The following is an 18,966-nucleotide window of genomic DNA, read 5'->3' as shown; positions in this document are numbered from 1 at the left end:
TTCAGATTCTGGCTAAGGTGGGACTAAGAAGATTGGCTACAGATGGGTTGTAGGCTTGAGAGAAAGGGAAGAGCAAGAATGGCTGTGCATGAATGAATATGCAGGACACTATGCTAATTAAAAAAGCCAGGAGCAGAAAGACAAGGGCTCTATGTGCTTGCTTATGTGTGGTTGCCAGGGAGATGAGGAGATGTTGGTCAAAAGGTACAAAATTTCACTTACATGATAAATTCTGGGGAACTATTGTAATGTTGGTAACTATAGTTACTAATATTGTAGTTTTCACTTTCAATTTGATTGAAATTTCCAGTTTTTTCACACCTGTGTGCATAACTATTTGTGATGATGGATGCATTAATGAGTTTGGTTGTGGTAATTATTACACATGTATATGTATAGCTAATCATCACATCATATACCTTGAATGTACACAATTTTATCAATTAAATAATTTAAAATGAAAAAATTCCTCTGAGCCTTTTGGCCTAAGCAGTTGACCTTCAGTAGAGTTGAGGAAAGACTATATGGAAGTATGATTTGGGGAGGTTAAATTTGATGTATCAAGTAGAAATATCACTCATTGCTTTCCTTTGGTAAAGTGTTAAAAACAAGGTGAAAAAAAGTTTTGCTTATGCTTAAATGTATCTACTAAATTACTTTGTTTATTTTGTCTAATGCTAAGCATCTTTTTGGTGCCCATTTAAATAAATCATTATTTGGGGAAAAGAATTATATTGTCAGTTAAATAAATCAGACTATTCAATATTCTCATAGATTGATTTCCCAGTAGTAAATGCTTTTCTAGCACCAGAGATACAGCAGTAAAATTGACAAAAGTTCCTGACCTCATGGAGCTTATAATAGAAGACACAGGCAATAAATCATGAACACATATGTAATAAAATTTCATGTAGCCCACCAAAGGTCATGAAGAAAGAGCAGAGTATGAAGTTGAAGCGTGATCTTTCGGGAAGATCTAAAGTAAGAATAATCCATAGGATAAAAATTCTTGAAGTTTGTTAAGTTTTTGACAAGTTGCTATCATAATGAAACTTTTTTTTAGTTAAGTCATTATAAGTATATCTCATATTCATAGAAAAATTTGTCGTTCTGTCTTTTTGACAATCCCAAAGAATTCTTTACCTTAGAGAATACTACCATATTTTAGTATTTTGGTTCTGAATTTAATTTATTAATTTCACAATAACTCAACATGGACAGTAATAGTTAAAATCATTCTCTTATTTAATGTTTAGTTTGTCATGTAATTTTTTTTGGGGGGGTGGCTGGGTACCAAGGAAAATATTTTGTATTTTATTTATAGAGACAGGGTTTCATTGTGTTGCTTAGAGCCCTGCTTTTGCTGAGGCTGGCTTTGAACTTGTGATCCTCCTTCCTCAGCCTCCTGAGACTCTGGGATTACAGGTGTGTGCCAGTGCGCTTGACTAGTCAGGTACTCTTTATAAGAATTGGGCATGTACCATCTCATTTAATCTTTTTGGTCAAGTAGTTACTATTGTTCCTATTTTATCTGAGTAAACCAAGGCACAAAGATAAAGTAGAAGAGCTGGATTCAAAGAGAGGCAATCAGATTGTCATAGTTTGTACTATAAAACTCCTATAAAAGTAATCTCTGAGGTATTTAGTCATTATCTAGTTGATTATTTTGTAAAAATACAAATATTCAAAATATGTATATAATGGTCCATTTATTGCTTCGTTATACAGTGTATACAGGGTGAAGAAAACAGCTTGGATGACCTCACAACTCTGGATAGGAAAGCCCTCTTGCAGAGTGACTATGTGCACAACTCTCAACATGTACAGCACAACGCAAGGAAATCAGATGCGGTCAGGCTTCAGCACTCTCTTATATGATAAGTCATTAGGATCATTACCCTCCAAGAGTTTACAGACTTAGAAAAATTGCAACAATTGAATTTGGACTGAGATGAGTATTCATTGATGTATAAATTGAGCTGTTATTTTTATAAATGATTAACTTGTGTTTGGTATATTTTCTGTGGAAAGTGTCTTGCATTTTATTTACAAAAATTTAGTTTATATTGTTCAAAATATTAATTGGCCACTTTTTATGTTAGTGGGCTTATTTGGTATCACATCCTCCCTTCAAACAGATGCCTAGTTATTGTTTTGAAATTCATAGGCTACTATCATTACAGAGATTCTGCCAGTTGTGGAAAAAGCCAGGAATTAAAGATGTTTTCTTTAATAAAATTGAAGCAAAACTCCAGACTTTCAATATTAACTTTCGAGTTTGTATTTTTAACAGTTAAATAGATTGATAGGTGGTGCTTAGACCAGTTCTGGTATACACAGGTAAGTATAATATTTCTGTAGTATCCCATGGTAAGGGGACCAAACTGCTTGAAGGTGGAGTGTGCTCATCCCCTAGAACCCCAGGTGATTAGTATCTTAGACATCCTGAAAAGGTCATGCAATACGAGTGTTGTGATTCTGCTTACGAGATGGGAAAGCTCTGGCTTAGATAACCCAAATAATAATAAAGCAACATGGATTTAGCTAGTTACATTTTACATTATCATTAAAAAATATATATATACACACACAACATATATATGCAATATATATACATATATCTGTGTATATACATAGATATATATATTCACAATATATATACATATGTTTATGTATGCACACTATATATACACATACAATTGTATAGATAAACTATTGTGTGTGTATATATATGTGTGTATGTGTATATACTTTTTTTTAACTTGAGTTGCAGTCATCTAGAATCAATATATTATGAATTGATAATGATGTGTAATTAATCTCTGGATCAGTCAGGCTAACAGTCTGTGGATGTCTCAAATTTATTGCAGTTCTTCCATTAAAATCACATGCATGTAGTTTTCTATGCATATTATTATTCACATATTTATGCTTAGTAGTATTACTTGGGTCATCGTAAAAATAACAAAATTATGAGGCAAAATAGTGTCCCCAATAAGGTTTATTTTCTGAAGTTGTATTTGAGATGGATATCACCTATACTTAGGGTCCATTGGGTATTATTCTTGGTATAACCCAAAGCCATCCGGGTGGTAGTATATTTCTTTTCTTTGAATTGACATTATTAGTGGCGATGTATATAAATTGACCATCAAGTAATTTGAGTTGCTTTTTTGCTGTAGTACTTGTTTATCTGTTTTGTTTCTCCATGGCAATGTGGATATGAGTAGGCTTTTCAGACATTTGAAATGATCACCAATGTGTTTTAAAGATGGAGGTACAAACTTCTTTAGCTACTTAAAGGAACAACAAGTAGTGACACTATGGTTTTTATGCCCCTCTCCTGGTGCTGTTGTTATTTTTCAGTGTTGTCAGCTCTTTTGTATTCCTGTGACTTCTGTTTCTAATCTGCTTTATGCTTTCACAAACCTCTAAATCAATGTGACTGAGGGTGGTTCCAATCTTCCCTACAAAGTAAAAACCACCATGAACTTTAGCACTGAAGGTGGCCCTTTGCATGGGCTCTAGGAGAGTCATTAATCTTCGTCTTTGTCTAGGTTTTGAGTTTTTCATCTACATTCTGGCTGGAGTGGATCTCTTCTGTATATAATTTCAATGTGTTTTACTGTCTGCTTTTTGAATCATCCTCAAGTATTATAAAATACTCTTTGCTTTAGCTGTGAGTTATATAATTTTCTTTTTTAATTGCCATTTTAAATTTACTGTTAAATAAAAAATCATTATAGTGTGTTATGAACTTAGAGAATAGCATAAGAAACAGTCATGTATTAAAAGATATAAAAGCTATTTTGGGTATTTTTGGATATGTAAACAATACATCTTAAATTTCTACTAAAAAACACTAAATTCAATTATAGGCTAATGTTTATATAATAATGGCCACTTTTTCCAGTGTTATTATATAAACATTCATAGAAATTTTCACTTTTTATTTTTATAATATGCTTTTACTTGATATTTTGTGTTAGTTTTAAATTGAACACCTTCCCTGAAGTTGCAAAGCCTCTGTCTTAAACAAAATTATCTTGGTTGATTTTTTTTTATTAGAGTCAATAATAGAGATATGGTAACTATATTCTAAGAATAGGACATGCATTGTTTTGACCTCTTAATTTTTAACTTCTTTTATTTTTCCCCTAAAGAAATATTTTAGTGTTTATAGTTGTGTAATCTCTAATTAGAATTGAATGATTGCAAATCTTCCAATTTGATATGACCTAAAAAGTAGTAAAAATGCTTTTAGATGAGTTGGAAAAATAAAAAATAGTATGAAGACAGTTTAATAAAACCAGTAATTAAGGAAAATTGATTAGATACTATTAAGGTATTATATACTATTATAGTCATCTTTTGCCTCACTGTGACCAAAATACCTGACATGAACAACTTAGAGGAGGAAAAGTTTATTAGGGCTCATGGTTTCGGAGCTCCAGGGAAGAAGAAGCACTCTTCTAGGGCACAGGCCGAGTAACCCACCTCCTCTACACACACCCACCTGTCTATAGCTACCACTCAGTCATTCAAACTAGGATGGACTGACTAGGTTTCAGCTCTCACAGTTCAATCATGATACCTTTGAACATTCCTCCACTAGCATAGAAACATTTTGGGGGACACCTCATACTGAAACCATAAGACAGACATAGAAAAGATTATCTTCCTTTTAAAGATGGGAATTCTTTTGTTATATATTAGATTTTTTTTTTTAACTGGGAATTAAACCCAGGGGTGCTTTACCACTGAGCTGTATCCGTAGTGCTTTTTATTTTTTATTTTGAGATAGGGTCTTGCTCAATTGCTTAGGGTTTTGCTGAGTTGCTGAGGCTGGCCTTGAACTTGCAATCCTCCTGTCTCAGCCTCCCCAGTTGCTGAGATTACAGGCATGCACAACCATGCCTATTTCAGTTTTAGATTTTTGATGTAAAGTTGAATGATTCTATTTCAGTTTCAGCCTCTTCAACTGTGAATAGTTTTAGACTGCACTCTTTTTGTTTCTGTATTGGTATTCTTGTAGCAGGTTAAGATACATTTGGTAGGACATGTCTTATTGGGAGTAATAAGGGGGGGGCATGTCATATCCTTCTTTCCCTTTATTCTGACTCCATAGCTTGTTGGAAATGTCTGATGATTTGTATTGAAATTTAAGTGCTTTACTTTTTAGAAAGTGGTAAGTTAAGATTAAATAATTAAAGCTTAAGTATGTTAATGATGGATAACAATCTGTATTTAAGAGCAACATTAGAAATGTTTATTTTTTTAGGATTTTGGTATTAATTCTTCTGCCTTATGGATAATAAAAATGTTTTTATTTTTATCTTCTCAGGAAATTGTGGCTGCAGAGAAGAAGAAACAGACCGTCACAGAGCAAATGATGATTGACCACTTATCTAGGTGAGAGTTAGTAACTGGTAATAGAAATCCATTCCAAAAGTTTTCATTGAATTTCGTTTTCATGCATGATACACATGTCCCTGGTCACTCAAGGCATGGCTGACTTAGAGGTTCCCAAGCTCTCTCTTCATTGCACTCTTAGTGTCTTAGTAATTTTTTTCAGAGCACCCTTAGACCAATAGAAATACATAATAGTTCTATTTATTAAGAACTTTTTTCTAAACAACTTACTAAGTATCTATTTCCTAACAACTTTGTGGCCACATGAAAAAATGATGCTGATAAATTAGAAGAAAATATATTTATTTCATTCTTAAATTGTCACAGTTGCTTACTAATGGGTTGTAAACATCTTTTAAGCACTGAACAATCTCTTAAATCTTAGAATCATTTAGGATCACTTTCTATTCTGCATTGATTTTCACATATTTGCTTTTTTATTACAGTGGTTGTAGAGAACTCTTGTAAAGATGTAACATCATTGAAGAAAGAATAACATAATCCTGTGTTGAAGCTGTCAGCTACTTTCAGCTAGTAGTTTATATGATATCCAAAAGATGGCGAATGCCTGTTTCCCTTAAAAATTAATATCCCACAGTTCCCCTATGCAGTTTGAGAACTGTGAGAGTAACCTTCAAGAATTTAAAAGCTCCTTAGAAAACTATATAAAATTCTATTACATGCAGTGCTAAATAGTATGACAGCTTGTAAATATGGTAAGATTTTAGAAGAGGCTGGACTAATGCAGGAACTCTTCAAGGAAAAAGTAAGACTTAAGATCAACCTGAAAAAGTTGTTTATTTAGGAAGCGGAAAGAATGATAATCCTACAAGCATATTTTTTCAGTAAGTTCTTTGAAACAATTATTTTATAGTCTATCATCCCATGGACTTGACTTATGTTTTACCTCTACTACCTTATTCTCTTCATAAGGTAAGTAGTCACATCCGTATTGCTAGACAAATGGTGGTTTCTCAGTTCTCATTTACTTGCCCCATCAGCAACACTGGCTCCCTTGAAAGCTTACTTCTTTTTGAAACACTTTTTTCTCTTCTCTACTGACTTCCTGCTCACCACATTTGACTGTTTTTTCCCCCTACTTTCTACTCCTAATTGTTTTCTGGTTCTTCTTCGTCTCCCCAGTCTTTAAATATGGCACTGCCTAGGACGTTTTCTGTATTTGCCTCCTAGTGATTTCATCTAGAATCATGCTCTTAAAAACATTCTGTATCCTGATGCATCTCTAATTTAAGATCTCAATTTAACAATTTTATTTTCCAGTCTGGGTTCTTCTGCGTGACCCAGTCCTCTTTAATTTTCCTCTGTGGAAACTCCATTCTTGAAATTATTTAGGTCTAAATCCTGGTGTTGCCTTTAACTCATCTCTTTCATTCAAATTCTATATCCAGTCTGTCAGCAGACATTTTTCAGTTCCACCATTAAAATAAATTTATTCCTTCTTTTGCCACCATCCTTGTTTCAACCATTACCTTCTATCTCCTGGATTATTTCATTTATTTGTTAACTGCTTTTATTGTGTCTGCATTTGCCTCTTGTAGATTTATTCTCAACCCAGCAGCTAGAATGAAATTATTAAAATTATTAAGACAGATCAAACCATCCAGTAATTAAACCAAACCAATAATAATAAAATTACAATGCTTATATGTAAGTATAAGTAATTTTTAGGAGCTTAAAAAAAACAGCATTTTGGGCTGGGGATGTGGCTCAAGCGGTAGCGTGCTCACCTGGCATTTGTGGGGTGCTGGGTTCCATCCTCAGCACCACATAAAAATAAAATAAAGATGTGTCCACCGAAAACTAAAAATAAATATTAAAAAATTCTCTCTCTCTCTCAAGAAAAAAACAGCATTTAATTTTTGCTAATGTGTCTTTAGATTTGCTGTCCAGACTTGGCTTAGATGGATGGATTTTATTTATTCCTCTGGCCAGTTATATATGAACAAAATAAATGATCACATCATTCTGAGCTTAGGTTGTAAGAGACCTCATATATTTCAATTTACCCTCTTGTGCATCTACCATACATGAGAGCAGAACAATACTTGGATAGCCAAATAGTCTCAAGTAAAAGATTCCTCTATAAATGCAGAGGGACTATTTAGCTTGGACCATTGTAGATTGGCAGATTTTGTATATCATTGTAGATCATCCACACTTGCATGAATCAGTGCATTTAAGATTAGCAGAATCATCCAACTATATATAATTAACCAAAGGAGGTCAAGTGGCTAAGCTCAAAGTCAAGGGGAGAGGAAGTACATTTCACTTATAATAAAGCCATGTTAAGGATGTGAATCAGGAGTGCTGAAAAATTGGGGCCAGTAATATAGTGTTCAGTCCTACCATTGATCTGCTTACTGTTAGACTTTGGAGTCCTGCTCCTCTCATCTGTCTACTCTACTCCAGCCTTCTGGCTTGCTCCCTGCTCTGGAACATATCAGGTTCTACTAATGTTTCAGGTACTTTGCATATATTTTCCTCTCTGCTTAGAATGCATTTTCCCCATAAATCCATATTGCTGCTTGCTCACTTTACCTTTATTTAGAAGTCACCTTATTGAGATCTACCTTGGCTACCAAATAAGAAGTTATAACTCCCTTACTCAAAACTCTATAGCCTCTTACTACTTTGTTTTTCCTTCCATGGGAATTATCAATATGTAATTTACCTCTTACTTTACTTATTCATCATGTTAATTGTCTGCGTGCTCCATAAAGCCAGTCTCTTTGGAAGTTTTGTTCATTTTTGCTGCATTTCTGTTCCCTAGTGGAGTATCTGTACACTAAGTACTTGCTGAATGGGCAAATGAACGAATGAACTGGAAAAAGGGACTAATTAAGTCAGCAGAACTGAATTTTATGTTTAGCTATGTGACTAAAATTACTTTTTGAGCCTTCGTATTTTCCTTCTGTATGTCTTGATTTTAGCCTCTTCCAAAAGAACATTTAAGATTTCTATAACTCTAACATTCTTTATGTGTCTATTTAACATAGAACTGATACCTGTGAAGGTGTGAGAACAGAATAGGTGCCATTTTTTGGTAAATGCCAGCCTTCTTCACCAGGAAAATTAAAAAAAAATTATCTTTATACTCAGCTTAAAATTGTTTGGTTCATAACTTGGCACACAAATAGAAAGTACCTACAGTATAAGGTAGAAATGCTTAAAGCTTTTCCTGAATGTTTAAGCAATTGAAGAAACTGAAAAAATTCATAAATTCTTCTATCTCTGACTTGCTGTTTATCTTTGTATTTTTTGAAGACTCATGATACCTTTTTCAAAAAGGCTTATGTATTTATTCTTTTAACCAGTTCATCATCAATTCACTCTGACTTGGGGTTTTGCCAGGGAAATAGGAAAAAAAGAGAGGGCAACAAGGTTGTTAAGGATTATATAAATTTGTATTTGGGTAAAGACAGAAGTAAGGATAGATTACCTTTCTGCCATTAAAATACTATTACCAATAATGACAAACCAAAACTGTAATATGACTCCCATATTCCTTACATTATTAAATGAAACTCCTTTCACATTGTAAGATTACGGTAGATTTTTCTACTTAACGATGTTAAAGCCAGTCAATCTCCTAGTTCTTCCAGTATTTCTCAAATCCATTATATTGCATCTATTTTTAATGCCACCTTGCTATCTTTTTTCTAGCCTATTGCAGTGTTACCTAATAGCCTGTCATGACTCTGTGTTTGTTCATATTTCATATTTGGCAGAACATAATAAAATGGGAACAGGGAGGCATAAGCTCAGTGAGTGAGCACTTCACTAACACTAGATGATAGACACTCCTCTAAATAATATGTATTAACTAATTTATTTAATCTTCATAATAGTTATTTGAAAGAGGTACTATTATTATTATTATTATCATTATTATTATTATTATTGGTACTGAGGATTGAACTAGGTATTTAACCACTGAGCTACTTCTTCAGCCCTTTTTATTTTTTATTTTGAGATAGGTCTCACTAAGTTGCTTAGAATTTTGCTAAGTTGCTGGGGCTAGCTTTGAGCCTGTGATCCTGCTGCCTCAGCCTCTCTAACTACTGGGATAATAGGAGTGTGTCACCATGCCCAGCTCATTATTGTTTCTTTTATGAGTGAAGAAACTGTACCCTAAAGTCAAAAGACTAGATAAGGCCACACGCCTAATTTCTGGAAGAGGCAAGGGCTGAACCCAGGTATTCCAGCCCCAGAGTGTGTGTTCTTATCCCTGCCCTCTGTGCAGCTGCTCACGTGTGCTGTGCTGCTCTACTCCTGCGGCCTTGTATTTGTTGTTGCTCTTCTCTTGATATCCTGACTCCCTTTCCTCTGAACAGCTACTTCTACTAACCTTTTCAGAGGTAGTGCGGACATCTCTTCTTTGAGGGCTTTGGTGGAATCTTTCTTATATATTCTTTTCCAGGATTTAAGTCATCTTCTGTTTGCCCGTTGAATTTCTATTATAGTACTCATTACTTTATTCTTGTTGCATTTTTATTCTTATTATATTCTTTACCAGTGTTTTCCTCTATCAGAAACCAGTGTAGTATCTATTTGTTTAAAGAGTAGTAAAAGAAAGACATGAAGCACTTAGCATCCTTCAAAATTTCAATTTATTTTTAGACAATAATTATGGAATAAGAGATAGGAATATTCAATTTTTATGGCCAATATTTTTAATAATTAAATTTACTCATTTCTGGCAAAATGTTATTCTAATAGTGATTTAAATTTCATTTAGTGTTTGATCTTTTCCAGCTGCTTAAAAATATATGAATGCTAGAGTAATGCATTATCACCTTGATTATTAGACTTCATATTTTCCTGTGTAGGGCTGTCATCAGTGATCCAGAGCAAAATGTAACCACTGAGAAACAAGAAACTACTTATCCTCTTCGACTTAGGAAAAGAACACTACATGAAACAAAGTAAGATTTTAATTATATGAAATGAGGTTGCACTATGTTATCAATGAATTATTAAAATATATCTCTCTGGGTAACATAAAAGGCTTTATTTGTTTTTGCTTTTTTATTATATAAAGGTAAGTGAAATTTTTGGAGTCCAGATCACAGTTCTGCCACCTTAAGATGTTGGAAACCATACCTTATTATACCCCTTTTGCCCTATAATTTTTTAATTATAATTTAGGGGAAAATTTACATAACCTTTAGGAATAATATGTGAAAATACATAACAGAGTAGCTCAGACATCTGTATCTGTGCAATATATTCTGTCCAAGTATCATAAAATTAATATCAGTTCTAATTATTTTTTAATTTTACTTTGTGTGTTATAAAAACCTTTAGGTTGGTGTGTTAATCAGCTTTTATGTAATAATGAACTTAATAAGGAAAAAAAAGCATATTTTGACTCATAGTTTCAGCTGATAGTGCTTGGCTCTGTGGCTTGGACCTGTGGCAGCACAGTACTTTACAGCAGGAGTGTGGCAGTTGAGAAACAGAAAAGTGGGGTGGGGTAGTGAAAGGGGCCAGGGTCCAGTAGGGTTCTTCAAGGACACACTCCTAATGACATAACTTCCTCTATCTAGGATACCCCTCTTAAATATTCTACCACCTCACAATAGCACCATGAGCTGGGGAATGTACCTTTATCATATGGTCTTCTGTGGTACCTTTCAGATCCAAAGTATCACAACTGAAATGGACCAATATAGTTCACTGCGCTTAAATTCCTTAGCAACTTCACAGACAGTTGTCTTGTAGACTCAGTTTTAATAGACAGAAAATCTACCAGGATCTACAGTAGCTGTTTTGTATTTCAGTCTGCTATCTTTGTACTTTCCTATTACTTTTATCTTTTTTTCTCGTTTTAATTTTCTGAAAGCCTTTGCTTCCATATATTTAAATATTTCAAAGTATCATATATTATTCTGTTTGAACTTAAGTAAAAAATTACAACAAATTTAGTATGTTGAAATAACAGATTTATTCTTTTACAGTTCTGGAAGTGAATAGTCTAAAATTAAGGTGTTGGCAGGATTGGATTAAGTTTCAGGGGGCAATCCATTTCCTTGTACTGTGCAGTTTTTCAAGGTTGCCTTAATACCTTGACTTATGGCCCTGTCCTCCATCTTTAAAGCCATTAATGATTGGTCAGAGTTTTCTTATGCTACCTCACTTTGACACTCTTCTTTTATGGACACATCTCTCTCTTTGCTTCCCTCTTATAAAGATTAGTGTAATTACATTGAACATGCTTGGGTAAACCTGGTAAATTCCATATCTTAAGAGCCTCACAGGCCTTATCTTTTATTGGTGGTGGGGACTACTGGGAATTAAACTCAGGGGCACTTGACCACTGAGACACATCCCCAGCCCTATTTTATATTTATTTAGAGACAGGGTTTCACTGAGTTGCTTAAGTACTTTACTCTTTGCTGAGGCTGGCTTTGAACTCGCAATCTCTTGTCCCAGCCTCCTGAGCTGCTGGGATTACAAGCAACCTTGTCTCTTTTATTATGTAAAGTATTTGCATGTTCTAAGCATTAGGATATAAATATCCTTGGGGGCTATCATTTATCTACCATACATCTAAACTTACCCTTTAAATTAAACTTTTATTGAAATAAAATACACTTTACAAAGTGCACAAATTTTAATTGTACAGCATAAGATTATGCAAACCAAAATACTCATGTGCCAAATTCCTAGATCAAAAACAAAGCATGATCAGGACCCTATAAACCCTCTCATGCTGCTCCCCAGTTACTGTTCACTTTCTTTCTCATGCCAGGTGAACCTTTGTATCCTAACATCATAGATTAGAATTGCTTGGTTATGAGCTTTATATAAGTGAAAACACAAAATTTGAACTCTGTGTCTACCTTCTTTTACTTCCCCTAATATCAGTCATTGATTATCTGCCTTCTTTTATTCAGCATTGTATTATCCATATTGCTATTAATAGTTTTCCCCATTGCTGTTATACAGTATTTTGTTATACAAATATGCCACTATTTATTCTTAGATGTTGATAAATATTTGGCTATGAATAGTGCAGCTATGAACTTATTTGTGCATGCCTTTTAGTGAACATATGTACTCATTTATGCCGAATAAATACTTAGAATTACTGGACAATTTAGTATGCACATGTTAGCTTTAAAAGATACTGGTAAATAGTTTTTCAAGCTAATTGATGCAATTTACATTAGATGCAATTTACATTGTAGTTACAGTACATTTTTTTGGGTACTGGGGATCTAACCCCAGGGGTGCTTAATCACTGAGCCACATCCCTAGGCCTTATACATTTTTCTTTTCTCTCTCTTTCTTTCTTCCTTCCTTCCTTTCTTCCTTCCTTCCTTCCCTTTCCTTTCCTTTCCTTTTTCTTTTTCTTTTCTTTCTTTCTTTTTTTTTGAGACAGAGTCTTGTTAAGTTGCTGAGGGCCTTACTAAATTACTGAGGCTGGCTTTGAACTTGCAATCCTCCTGCCTAAACCTCCTGCTGACATTACAGGTGTACACTACCACACCCTGCTCTAGTTGCAGCAGATTTTTTCAGTGCTTGGTATTGTCCATCTTTTTCATTTTAGTTCTTCTTATATATGTGCACTGGTGATTTTAATTTGCATTTCATGAGAGGCTAATAAAGTTGAGTATTTTTTCATATATATATATATTTTTTTTTTTTTGACCATCCTGATATTCTTATATGAATTTTAACCAATTTACCAATCTTTTCATATATATGTGTGTATATGTATACATGGATATATGTGTTTATATATGTGTTTTTATATATATATATATATAAATTTGTGTCTTTAAGAAATATGCCTACCACAAAGTCACTTTCATTCTTATAATGTCACTGTTTCATATGTGACATTGGATAAATGATTTCTAGACCTTTTCTTCTATCTCATCTATTGTTTCCCTGTACCTATCTTAATTGGTATTCTTTATATTAAAGTAAATACCTAAATCTTGCTTAAAGGTAATCTAGTTCCATGAAAAATCTTATAGGTGCAATGATTAGATTTATTGAATTTATAGATTTCATCCTCTCTTTCCTTCTTCCAGGAGAAAAGAACTCTGCATAAATTTAGAAGCAGGGATTGGTATGTGAGGGCAGCCTCTTCTCTCCCCTTTTTCTTGGGAACAGCTATCTGCAGAAGCACACATTTTACCTTAGACATTAAATTTTTACAGGATCCACCTTTAATGGAAATAAGCGGGTTAGTCTTTTTCATTGTAGAGTTAAGGACTTAGCTTATTATTGTTGCATACCTAAGACAAGGTTTCCAACAGCTTTATAAAATTCATATTTGGTGTTCTATATGCATGGTCTTCTTTCATTATTGTTTCAGAACTTGGATAGAGAAAAGTGTTTGTGCTTCTTCTTGGGCACCTAAAACCCAACATTGCACTTTGCATTTAATAGTTTCAGTGTATTTACTTCTTTTATCTTTTGAAGGAGACTCTAGGCTCCTTGATGCTGTTACTACAACCTATTGCCATTAAAGAGAGTTCTGTTCACTGCTGAGAAGCCATGTAATACAATGATTAAGAGCAATCTTTTTTCTGGCTCTGCCATTTACTAATCATATGGCCTTGGGCAATTTACTTAACCTATTTCTGACTCTGTAAATTTGTTTTTTAAATGGGGACAATAGTACTTACCACACAGAGTTATTGTAAACATTAAATAAACTAATGCACATTAAAATGACTTCCCATTGACTGGTTTCTAGGAAGTCCTCAATAAACGGTGGCTGTTATTGCTGTTATTTTCTAGGCACTTAGAATTGTTCCTGACATGTAGTGAGCATTCAATAGATACATTAACGACAGTGGATTAAACTGAATTGGGAGGACTAAGCTTGCCTGTCTCCTCTATGTGTTCACAAATTCTCATTTGATCTGCAGGCTGTTGTTTTCTATCTCCTGCTTCCTTTTTTGTAGAGACCTAGAAGTATAGAGGAACTGCTTTTCATGATCTCACACACACAATTTATATTATTGCTATTTCATTATACCTGTAGTTTTATTGGAAAAATATTAAATTATTTGGGAAGAGTACTAATGATACATCATTGAAATCTTCAAATCTCTTAAGAAAAAGGATATTAGTTATAGTGTGCCAAAGTGTGTGCATTTGAAATTTGTTTCATATTTTTAAACAGTTTTAGGGCTGGCACACTTTATGAGATCATTTAGTTTTATCTGAAGACTATAAGGATTAAGTAACCAATAGACTTAATTCAAGACTTGAACTTCATCCAGCACTCTTTCCCACTGTGTTATTTTGGAAAGGAATACTTTCAGCTTCCCATAACTGAAAACCTGACTGATAATGGCTAAATGAGTCAAGATTTATTTTTCTTATATATTGACTTCTTGGAGGCAGTTATTGGTTGGTTTTGACTACTGGCTCAGTGATGTTGTGACCTTGGACTGACTTTCCTAGATCTTACTGGCCCTTCTGACATGGATGCTTGATGGCTGTCGTGGCTCCTGGCACTAATACCCTTTCATGTTCACAAGCAGGATCTCTTTTCAGGCTACTGTCTCATCCAAAAAAAATGAAACTCTCCCTAGAAGCTCATCGGCAAAACTAAGTTTCTTAGTCACCCCTACATTGCAGAGGCTAAGTCTCACCCCAGACCCACGCGGGCAGTGGAATTTGGGTTTCCTCTGTGTGTAATATTTCGCTTGCTGCGAAATAAAGCAAAGAGAAAACGGTGAAGAAACTACAGGACACAGGAAGTAATTTTAGGAAGGATGGGGAGAAAACTCAGCTCTCCGATCTTAGGGATCAAGCTTCCACCCTGAAAAGAGAGCAAAAGAGCCCGTGCATGCTTTACTTATATGGGGGAAGCATCAAAGGTTTTCCATGGAATGTTCTTGGCCAAATAAGATAGGAGGTGTGCTGTCCAGTTTCCAGTAGGTTGCACCCAACTCTGGACCTATGAGAGCGGTCTCAGTAGCCAAGCAAAGACAGAGGTCATGTGCCTTGTGCAATCCATTGAGTGGGAGGAACCACAAAATAGTTTGCAATGCCAAACCTAAGTCTCCCTGGCTCAAGGCTGAGTGAAGACGCTCAAATCAGCTCAAATAATTCACAGGTGGCCTCCACAGCTAAGCAAGAAAATTCTCTGGTCCAAGGGAAGCGGAGGAGAGGAAAGTTAGAAATTTTCAGGTGGTCCAGTGCCAGTCAAAAATGTGTCTTCTGTATTCAGTATTCACTTCTATAGCACTTTGATACCATGGATTCTAATATAAAAGTCATTTGTGTGTTACGTACTACATCAGTGATTTCTTCTGTGTCTGGTACATGAGCCATCTGAAAGAATTTCCTATCTTTATCTAATATATGATGCTCCAAACCATTACCATAATCTTTCTGTATATTTATCATGTATTTTAAATATAGTACTTTAAAAAATTATTGACAAAATATATTTTTTAACAGGATAAGAACCCACTCTACATTAACTGAAAATGTGCTTTCTCATAAAGTACAATTTGATGGTAGGATCATATCGAGGTAATTGTGATTATATTAAATTTTTAATTTTATGATTATAAAGGTATATTCTCTTTTCACCTAGAAACAATAATGAGATTGTACAAATTTGTACTATTTAAGTGAGAAACCATGAATTTAGAAAATACATTTTTTAGGTTATAGCTATTAATCTGTTATAGAAAATATAGGAAATATGAAGTTCTAAGAAAAATATCTTAATTAAAAGTTATTTAAAAAGTAATTTAAGGGCTGGGGTTTGGTGCAGTGGTAGAGCACTTGCCTAGCATGAATGAGGCACTGCGTTTGATTCTCAGCACTGCATATAAATAAATAAAATAAAGGTCTATTGAGGACTAAAAAGTAATTTAAAATATCATTTAAAAAGAAACTTAGAAGTGAATTTATAATACATATATTACTACTAGAAGGTTCTATATTACTTGTCTTAACTTCTATGTAAGATACTTTATGTAATTTTAATGGTTTTAGTTAACAGTAGATTATTGATGGAGCAAATGACAAGGAAGATGATTTTTGGATCTGTTATCTCAGTCTTATAAAATTCCATTAATACATAATGCTGCTTGATTTTTTGTGTGTATTTCTGACAAAATGTGCATTTTAAAATTATAATACCTTTCAGTGATTTTAAGCCTATCCATGAAAATAAAAGATAATAAATGCATGTCTTTGAGTGTCATCTTGCAAATTCAGTATTTTATAAGATGTTTTACTTGGTTAAACATCTGTGTTGAATTAGTAATCTACAGCGTGACATAGCCATACTTATATCTGCATAAGGAAAGTATCTTTTTCTTCAGTCACATTTAACTTGCAAGCTGTGGTGTGGAAACCTATAGCTTCCCATAACCTTCCCTCCTTGCCAAAACTCAGGTTTATATTATCCCCTCTTGAGATGCACAGTTTTAGTTTACAATTAATTTAAAAATTATTCTGTTTGAAAACCTTGCTGTCATTCTCTTCCAGAAATGGACGTGAGGCCTGCCGAGAACTTATTGGGTTCTTTTTCACTCATGACCAGTCTCTGACAATGTATGAGTATCGGCAATTTGGGAAAAACAGGTATGTCATCAAACATTGTTAGAACTCTCAAGATAATTATTTCTGGGAGAAACTGAATAACTTTACTTCTTTTTTTTCATCTAACTTCTAGAACAAATGTGCTTCCTTTTATTCAAAAAAACATTTATAGTCATCAGAGTGGACGAAGAAAAGGAAAACCATACCAACTTGGTGATTTTTATATTGTAAGTTACCAGTATTGTGTGCAAGTGTTTAATACCAGATGTTGGATTATGTGGAGTCCCTCTGGGAGCACAGGAGCAGAGCTTCTAGTCTTGAGGTTTTTTTCCTTTCCTTTTTATTGAGCAGAGACATTTGCGTGAATGGGCTAATGGTTGATGTTTCCTCAGAGGGTTCTGCTTCTCAGGCCCAAATATCAGTGGCCTGAATCTAAGCATAGCATTTATTTACCATAATCCCAACCATTCTACAATGTAGTTTTATTCAGGAGAGCTTGTCTTTTAATACTTTAAAAATCTATACAGGGTTATATCCTTGGATAAGTGGCCACCTCAATAATATAAGCAGTAATGCTTCAGCTAGAGCCGTGTTCCCTGATGGTGCCTGGTTTCCTCTGTAGAGGTGCAGTGGCCTCTGGACCTGTCATATCATTGGTAACCTGTTCTTTTGAGTTTCACTTCTTGAAAAACTTCTGGCACTGGTGAAATGGAAGGGTTTCTTTCTTTTGGATCACAGATGCTATAATTTATGTAGTACTTTGAAATGTTATTTATTATTTATTGAAGTGTTGGGGAGTGAACCTAAAACCTTGCCTATCATTAAATTCACACATTATATAATGAATAAAATAAAGCACTGTCCATAGTAATCATTCATTTGATAAATATATATGCATATGCTAAACACTGGATATAGACCCGTGGAAAAGTTAGATCTGTTCCCTGCTTTTGTGTCACTTATTATCTGATGAGAAACAAAGTCAGAACGGGAGGGATAATATGGGGCCAAATAGGAGGACTAATGACCCAGGTTTGTGGGGGCCAGAGAATATTTCCTGGAGAAAGTGTCCTCTAACCTTAACTAGGAGTTACTTCAACTGGGATGGGAACATACCCATATGGAAAGGCTTCTAGGTAAAGAAAGGAGACAGCTCAACCAAAGGACAAAAGCAAGAAAGAACATGGATTATTTGGAGAACTAAAAGTAGTTCGGTCTGGTTGGAATAGAGTTCAAGGTGGGGGCTGTCAAGGGAAAAGTCGAGTTTGTTGAAAGTAGTCTTATGTAAAAGAATTATGTGAAATTCATCAGGGAGTCATTCAAAGAAAAGAAGTGGGAAGAATGGGGGAAAGTGACGTTGTCATGTTTATAATTTAGAGAAATCTCTCTGATTACACTGTGTGGAATGGGTTGAAGACTGTGTACATGAGGCCTGAATTGGATTGAATTCTATAATCTAGGAGAGAAGTTGTGGCAACCTGAATTAAGCAAAAGGTTGTATCCACAAAGCTACTTAGAAAAATAAAAACGTATTCAGGAGGTAAAGATGTTTAATGCCCATCCCAAGATTACAGGTACTGCCTGCTCTGAATTGCCATATCCAAAAATTTGTTGTAGTTTATGATTTATTCTCACCATCCCCATTCCACAGTACTTTAACCCAGGTGTGGAAATCTGCTTCCTTTTGATTTCCATGAGAGAAAGGAAGGAGGGAGAGAGGGAAGGAAGGAGAGAAAAGGAAAAAGAAAGTCAGGCATACATGCATAAACCACATTTATGATTCCTTGTCTGTATGGCAAACATTTCAAAGGAGACATTTAGGGAGGTTTATATTGTAACAATATAAACAATTTAGAATTACTACTGGAAATTTCTATTCCTAAAATTATCCCTTGGGTACTTTTCTGTGGTAAAGTCCTTCCTCTCCATTTTCTGTCTCTTCCACCTCTTCCCACTCCCCTAATTTTCTATTTATTTATCTAGAAATATGCAGCCCTA

The 18,966-nt window shown here is 34.4% G+C and overlaps 1 protein-coding gene across 2 annotated transcripts in view; it reads left to right on the top strand.

Annotated features, from left to right (window-relative positions):
• Caps2 (calcyphosine 2) overlaps window positions 1-18,966 on the top strand; it is a 48,692-nt gene that overhangs the window by 13,989 nt on the left and 15,737 nt on the right. For both annotated transcript variants that reach the window (XM_046430705.2, XM_058574641.1), the window contains exons 7-13: window positions 925-981; window positions 1,729-1,851; window positions 5,345-5,412; window positions 10,263-10,358; window positions 15,871-15,945; window positions 16,915-17,010; window positions 17,102-17,195. In XM_046430705.2, coding sequence (XP_046286661.1) covers window positions 925-981; window positions 1,729-1,851; window positions 5,345-5,412; window positions 10,263-10,358; window positions 15,871-15,945; window positions 16,915-17,010; window positions 17,102-17,195 — 609 coding nt within the window. The remainder of the gene's footprint in view (window positions 1-924; window positions 982-1,728; window positions 1,852-5,344; window positions 5,413-10,262; window positions 10,359-15,870; window positions 15,946-16,914; window positions 17,011-17,101; window positions 17,196-18,966) is intronic.

This window comes from Marmota monax, unplaced genomic scaffold, assembly GCF_021218885.2.
Source record: "Marmota monax isolate L192 unplaced genomic scaffold, Marmota_monax_Labrador192_F-V1.1 WCK01_AAM20220418_F8-fsc00056, whole genome shotgun sequence".
Classification (NCBI taxonomy): Eukaryota; Metazoa; Chordata; class Mammalia; order Rodentia; family Sciuridae; genus Marmota; species Marmota monax.
The sequence above is the reverse complement of the archived record's forward strand: the minus strand, read 5'-3'. Positions and strand labels throughout refer to the sequence as shown.